This window comes from Myodes glareolus, chromosome 16 (genome assembly GCF_982192425.1).
Source record: "Myodes glareolus chromosome 16, mMyoGla1.1, whole genome shotgun sequence".
In the NCBI taxonomy this organism is placed as follows: Eukaryota; Metazoa; Chordata; class Mammalia; order Rodentia; family Cricetidae; genus Myodes; species Myodes glareolus.
Window position 1 is genome coordinate 30,253,323 of NC_142041.1, and position 7,429 is coordinate 30,260,751.

Genomic DNA, 7,429 nt, shown 5'->3' on the forward strand with positions numbered 1-7,429 from the left:
CTAGAACTCACTTCGTAGGCCAGGCTGACCTGAACTCAGAGACCCGCCTGCCTCTGCCTCCCACGTGCTGAGATTAAAGGTGTGAGCCACCATGTGTGGTAAGATCTGCTTATTATTAGATTCTTTTCTACCTTGGAGAATACACATATGGCTATTTTGTTATCTGTTTTAGTTTGGCTTTATTCATGTGGTAAATGCCATAACCAAAAGCAACTTGGGGAAAAAAAGAATTTATCCCACTTTATGGCTGTCATCCATCACAAAGGGAAACCAAGGCGGGATTTCAAGGCAGGAACCTGGAAGCAGGGACTGAAACAGAGGGCTTGGAAGAATGTTGCTCATTGACTTGCTCAGCGGGCTTTCTTATACAACGTAGGACCAATTGTACTGCTCATAGTGGGCTGGGCCCTCCCACATCAATCATTAATCAAGTAAATGCCCCACAGACTTGCCCACAGGCCAATATGATGGAGATATTTTCTCATTTTAAGTTCCCTCTTCCCAGACAACCCAAACTTGTGCCAACTTGACAAAAACCTAGCCAGCACACTATCTGGCCACAAGTGATGATAAATATTGACAATCACACGCTCCAAACTATTTTGCCCTCGGTAATAAAATTAGGGTTCAAAATGCAGAGATTGACAGAACTGGAGGGAGCCTTAGAGCTTCTAGCCGTAGGCCTTCCCTTTGCTACGGAAAAACAGAAGTAGCCCTGGAACAGAGGCTTGCCCCTGACTATGTGGGTGGTGGGAGGTATTGCACTAACCCTTGAAGGCTGGACTGGAGCCCTTCCTTGGGAGTCAGCCCCTCCCACAACAGAGCTGCCTTGGCTAGTCCGCGGAGTGAGTTACAGATGCAAATGCTTACTAAAGCTTGAATACGCAGGTGAGGGTTTTTTCCTCCCTAACCCCAGGGTCTTACACTCTGTCAATCAGGAAGGTGGAATGTTATGCTAACACTATCATTTGCTCTCCTACTAAATGATTGTTCTTATTTAACCCCCAACTCACTGATGTTATGCAGTGTGTGCTCCAAGAAAAGACAATCTGGTATTGAATTATGTAAAAAATCCAGTTATCTGATTTACGTCTGAGAACTCGAACAGTGCAGTTGGTTTCCTCTTCGGCTGTACAATGTTAATCAGATTGGATTTGGCTCACACTTGTGTTCCAAGGTCTGCCTCAGAATGTGCAAGAATCGGCTAACTCCAAAATTGAAGAAACAGAAACCATACGGGAAATGTCAAAAACTCAGTCTCTGGGGTTCTAGAAGTCTAACTAGGTGTGAAACTCACTAGCCGATGCACTTGAAACTGTTTTTGTTTTGTTTTGGGCAGGTCATTGCTTGTTTATCTTGGATTTGTTTGTTTTTTGAGACAGCATCTCTAGTCCAGATTTGCTTTGTAACCAAGGCTGGTCTTGAATTTGCGGTAATTCTTCTGCCTCTGTCTCCTGAGGGCTGAGATTAAAGGTGTGAGACACCGGTCCCACCTTGACCCTGAACTATGACCCTCTTTCCAACCCTGTGCCGGGAACACGGGTGTGCACTTTGTCACTTTGGCACAAGCTAGAGTCACCTGGGAAGAGAAAACCTCAATTGAGGAACGGCCTCCGCCAGATTAGCTTGTTGGTGGGTTTGTGAGGGGCATCGCCATGACTACTAATTAACGGAGGAGAGTTTAGCCCATTGTGGGCGGTGCCAACCCTCGGTTGGTCTTGAGTTGTATAAGAAAGATAGTTGGGGAGACCAGGGCAAGCTTACAGGTCAGGGCAGTATCCCCTCCTTGGTCTCTGCTTCAGTTCCTGCCTCTAGATGCGGGCTTAATCTCCTGCTGTGGCTTCCCAGGATGAAAGACTGTAACAGGTTAGGTAAAATAAACCCTTTCCTCTCCAAGTTGCTTTGATGGTGCTTATGACTACAGAAAACAAGCAGCTGCCACACAAGGTTTATGCGGTGCTAGGGCTTGAAACCAGGGCTTCATGCATGCGAAGTAAACAATTTGGCAAATGAACTACATTCTCAACTAAGTTTTTTCAGGCTGGTGTATTTTATGAAAATTATAATGTGCAATTCACGATGTACTGTCTCGGGTACTCCATAAATGCTAGTTATTATTATTTATGGTGGTACATGTGCACATGCCTCCCTACTAGAAATCATAAAACTACTTTATAGTTGGTACAGATTAAGAAACAGTCCACCAAGACTCCGAGATTTAAGACTGCGGCCGCCCCCTGCAGGTCTCCTAGCTTCAGATGCACGCCGGCTGGATGCGGATTGTCCCTCTCAGGTTCCCGTCGCAGGACGGAAACGAGGGGTGGGACAGGAAGTAGGGTCTGGCTGAGTTCGGGTGCGTGCAAGGCGGTCGCTGGAGGAGAGCAAGGTGCAGTGGCTGCAAGCTTTGGAGAAAGAGCCGCAATGTTCCGGATCGAGGGTCTCGCGCCGAAGCTGGACCCTGAGGAGATGAAGCGGAAGATGCGCGAGGATGTGATCTCCTCCATTCGGAACTTCCTCATCTACGTGGCCCTGCTGCGAGTCAGTGAGTGTCCTTCGGGACTGGCCGTGAGACCATACGTCCAGCCCTGCCTGCATGCGGTCGTGGGGCCTTGAGCTGAGCATCCTGGGGAGAGCAGGGCGGGCTGGGGGACTCATGCATGTCCAGGGCGGCCCAACTGCGTGCCCTCTAGGGATCTGCGGGTCCTGAGAATGTGCCAAGTGCACGTGGTGGCCGAGGGCGCATGGTTAAGTCACCTTTGCTCGCCCCACGTTTGTGCTTAAGGACCTTCAGGTGTTATCCCTTGAGCAGTACCCTCATTTGGCAAACCTAGAAACGGTCCCTGGGAAGTGGCTAACCCAAGGTCATTTTGGCGATTCAGAATAAGCCTGACCTAGAATCCCGACCTCTTAACTCGGTACCAGGCACTTCTCTTCTTGCCTTTAAAATCCGAAAAGATTTTCTTTCTTTGTGTTCATCTGTACAGAGGGTGAAATAAATAGTTGGTTTTCCTTTATCCGAACGATGAAAAGAGAAAAATGGGCATCCGAGGAGCTACTGAGAATACCTGAAGTATTTGATTTCCCCATTGCCCCAAAGTTAATTTCGTTAGTTGATCTCTGTGCCTTTTACAACCGAGAACTTGAGTTCAAGGGGCACATGAGGGTTAAAGACAGACTGGCAAATGGTCACTACCTCCAAGCTGAATCCACCCTTGGTGGCGGGAGAGAACCAATTCCCGGAAGTTGTACTCTGACCTCCACACCTGCACCGAGGCATGCAAGCACGCGGGCACACACCACAGAACACACACAATAATAGTGCTTTTCTGAGGGGAAGGAGAGGGATTCAGGCCGGGTTTCTCTGTGTAGCGCTGGCTGTCCTGCAACTAGCTCTGTCGATCAGGCTGGCCTTGAACTCACGGAGATGAGTTCGCCTGCCTCTGCCTCCAGAGTGCTGGGATTAAAGGCGTGTACCGCTACTGTCTGACAATAAAAATTTTTTTTCTAAATTAGTCCTCTAATGATTTAACAGAATTGACTGACCCTAGTTCTCAGTACAGCATCCTTCTCATTATTCTGTGCTTGTTTGTATATAGTTGCCTGCTATGCAGGCAGAGGCAGGAGTGGTTCAGGTATGTGAAGAACATACCAAGGCTGGCCTGGAATTCGCTGAGGTGGAGGCCTCGTTCATTCAGATGCCTCTTCTGCTGTGTTCTCGGTCTAAAACTGGGCTCTCCAGGAGAAGACCTCTTGGAGAACAGAAACACCTAGGTCATCTTGCTCATCCACAGCTTCTTGAAACTGCTTCCTTTTCCATCCTCTTAACCTTTTCTTGTAGAAAATTGCCGAGAAAACGTCAGCTTCGTGATCTTTGTGCTTGACGGGCATGATGTGCCCCAGTTTTTCCCTCTTTCAAGATTTTTATTTGTCCCCTTGTCTGTATGTGAACCACATGCCTGCAGGTGCCTGCACAGTCCAGAAGAGGGCGCTGGAACCCCTGGAACTGGAGTTAAAACAGGCGATTGTGAGCTGTCAGGTGGGATCTGAACTCAGGTCCTCCTGATTGACAACAGACAGGTTTAACGGCTGGCTTATTTCTCCATTGTAGTAATGTCACTTAGTGTTCCGCACAGCTCTTGGTACACCGGTTATCACACCAGCACGGTAACCAAGGGGCTTAAGTGACAGTTCAGATCAGAGAAAACCGCGGCCTCGGCTCTTTCAGGGTTTTCCCTACCCCGTGCCTTCTTCCAGTTGTTGGTTTTCCTAGGATTGGGAATTGAACCTAATACTCACTTGTTAGGATTTTATTCTGTTTATCTAGGTTAAAGTAAATCCCCAGAGCTAGAGGTTTCCCTTGAGAAAGTGCTTGCCTGGCCTGTGTAAGACCTTGAGTTCAGTTCCCAGTACTGCAAAATAAATGAAAGGTCTCCACAGTCCAGGACCGCCGGAGTTATCTACAACCCTGGAGGAGAGAGGAAGCTTGTAAGGGTGTACTTTATGATGATGGCAATTGAGTCACACTGGGATGGCTGCTTTGCAAGGCAGTGACTCCCTTGGGAGTGTGATCCTGGTAGAGGCTTGATCACCGTTTGGGAGTTGTTTCCAAAACCATATTTCATAAAGCTTTTTCTTTTACACTCCAGTTTTATAATTCTGTACTGTAGCCTGTGGACTCATAGAATAAAACCTAATTTGGGGTTTTTCTTTCAGCTCCGTATATCTTAAAGAAGTTGGACAGCATATGAGGACTGGGAGCCCCATGGATGCATGGCATGAAGAACCTGGTGACAGTTTCTCCTCCTGTCTGCAGATGAATTGGCCCAGAAAGGTGTAAGACTGATTAAATGGACATAAAAACTCTACTTGTTATGAACACATCGGGCCTTGGGAACTGACCTTCATAGCTGAATTTTAAAAGTAATTTGGGAAGTGCAAAAAGATGTCTTGTGGTCGTGGTGTGCCCTCAAGCCCATGCTGTCCACCTCTGTGAGTGCTGATGGGGTTGTCAAGATGTCAGACTCCGAGGGGCTTGGGTCTGAAATGGCAGTCATTTCTGTTTACAACTTCTGTTCCAAGTGTATTTGTGGAGAGCCTGTTTGGGAGTCAGCACACACCCACAATGACGCTTAAGCACAGAACCGGCAGTCTATATTTTTAATAAACATTCTGATGGAACAGCTTGGGTTTCTGGCTTTGTGTTTGTTTGTTTTGGTCCCACTTTTTGCTGATGATGTCCGTCACTACCGCAGTGTCGTGACTATTGCTCCCGTAGTGAGTTTCTTTTGAACTTTATGTGGCAGTGTGCTTCTCTGCCACAATCTTAATGAACTGTGCTTGATGCTGAAAATACAAACACCGTGAAAGGTGGGAAAATGCCTTTTTGAAAAATCAAATAGTTCTCTAAGTTTGTTAGCTAAAGGGGGCAATCCTCCTAAGCAACCATTCATGCTCACCTCTTTAACTTATTGTTTTCCAAGACAAAGTTTCTCTATATAGCAATCCTGGTTGTCCTGGAACTCTGTAGACCGGGCTGGCCTTGAGCTCACAGAGATCTCCTGCCTCTGCCTCCTCAGTGCTAGGATTAAAATTGTGCACAATTGCCTAGCTCTACTTAACTAATGTATATGGGTTTGGTTTTGTTTTTAAATTACTTTATATATGTGTCTGCCTGTGTGTGTGTTTGTGTACCATGCAAGTACCTGGTACCCATGGAGGCCGGAAGAGGACACTGGGTTCCCTAGAACTGGAGTTACAGGTGGTTATGAACTGCCATGCGGATACTGGGCCATTTGCAAGACCAGCAACACTCTTAACCACTGAGCCATCTCTCCAGCTCCACCAGTGTGTCTCTTAGTAATGTGATGGTGCTGTCATGGTTCCTGTTTTAGTTATTGCCCGCTTGCTGCTCGATGTGTTGCCAGAATTTGGGTTTTATCGTTCTTCGTACCCATCATGCATGGTTGTCATCCTGTCTTCCTGTGTGATTTTCGTTAGACCGATGGTTTACTTTTCCTACATATCCCCCCCCTTTTTTTTTAAAAAAAAAAAGGTTAGCTTTCCAGTGAACTCTCCACTGAATTCGCTCACTTTTTACCAGGTACCAGAATTGTTCCACCATGTTGTCTGGGTAGACACCGCATCTCATCTTCCCTAGGGAGTCCAGTGGAGCCTTCGTTGCTCCGCTCTAGACTGTGTACGGCTGTAGCTTGGAAACCACCTCTTCTGGTCCCACACTGGGTCTCTTGTTTGCTAATGTTTGTTCTAGTCACATGTTTGATTCTTTGATCTGTGTAGAGTTTTGACTTGGAACCTTTGGACTTCAGGAATTTAAGGCACCGAGACCTTGGCTGTGGGTTAGAGTCTGTTGAGAAACCTGAAACCATTCTGACTCCTGGACTTCTGCGAGGCCTAATTCTTCTTTCCCGAGAAACAAGGCTCTGTTGTCCTGGTGGTCTCCACAGTGACACCGGTGTGTGTGCTTAGCTCACTGTGCTGAGCACTGGATCACCGTGGTAAACCTTGAAACATACCGTCCATTAGTTCTTTTAAGTTTTGTGCCTTATTTTGGTTTTGGTTTTTGTGTGTGTGTGTATGTGTGTTGTTTGTTTTTTGAGACAGAGTGTCTCTGTATCGTCCTGGCTGTCCTGGAACTCACCATGTAGACCAGGCTGGCCTCAAACTCAGGAAGTCTGCCTGCCTCTACCTCCTTAGTACTGGGATTAGATGCTCATATCACCCCACCCCACCCCAGCAATTGTATTTTTATTGGTGGTTTCTTTCCCTTTTTGTGTTTTCGTTGTCCTTCATAGTCTGTTGTCTAAATGACTTTTGTCTATTTATCTTCAGGTTAGCCACTTCACCTTTGTTAGCGCAGTGAGGCTTGATGGCCTTAGGCTCCTCCCTAGAGAGATCTTTTGAGGCTTTTAACTGAGAAGAAGGCCTGTGTCCTATCTTTAGAACAATCTTTTCATCTTACACAAGAATGAAGGAAGTCAAGGGATGTAGGAGGGCTAGGATGAGGCCCAGGGCAGCGGGGTGGCCCTCTTGGAGAGATAGCTTAGCCCCTAGAGTTGCAGACCAGCCACATCTGATAAACTTAGACCTTCACTGACTAGTTTTTGTTGTTGTTATTTTGGGTTGGTTTGTTTGTTTGTTTTGGTTTTTTTGAGACTGTTTTTTTGGTTACTCTGTGTTACAGACCTAGCTGTCTGGAACTAGGTCTTGTAGACCAGGTTGTCCTTGAACTCCCAGAGATGTGCCTACCTGTGTCTCCTGAGTTCTGGGATTAAAGGCAGTGTGCCACCACTGCCCAGCACCTACTAGTTCTTAGTTTGGTATCTCTTCACTCTTCCCACTTGTAGAGACACACAAAACTACCAGTTCTGGAGACTTGGGAATTCTATGCTGTGCTGTAGGATTCTTTTAT

At 46.8% G+C, this 7,429-nt stretch overlaps 1 protein-coding gene across 1 annotated transcript; it reads left to right on the forward strand.

Moving 5' to 3' along the window:
• Window positions 1-2,319: 2,319 nt before the first annotated feature.
• Tomm5 (translocase of outer mitochondrial membrane 5) lies at window positions 2,320-5,180 on the forward strand. Its single transcript, XM_048420429.3, has 2 exons — window positions 2,320-2,542; window positions 4,714-5,180. Exons 1-2 carry the CDS (start codon window positions 2,422-2,424, stop codon window positions 4,746-4,748), a joined length of 156 nt encoding a protein of 51 aa, XP_048276386.1. The 5' UTR covers window positions 2,320-2,421; the 3' UTR covers window positions 4,749-5,180.
• The last annotated feature ends 2,249 nt before the right edge of the window (window positions 5,181-7,429 follow it).

Coding starts and splice junctions, on each gene's coding strand:
- Tomm5 (XM_048420429.3), top strand. CDS start 2,422: ATGTTCCGGATCGAGGGTCTCGCGCCGAAGCTGGACCCTGAGGAGATG. Junction 2,543..4,713: donor CGTGGCCCTGCTGCGAGTCA/GTGAGTGTCCTT, acceptor TTTTTCTTTCAG/CTCCGTATATCTTAAAGAAG.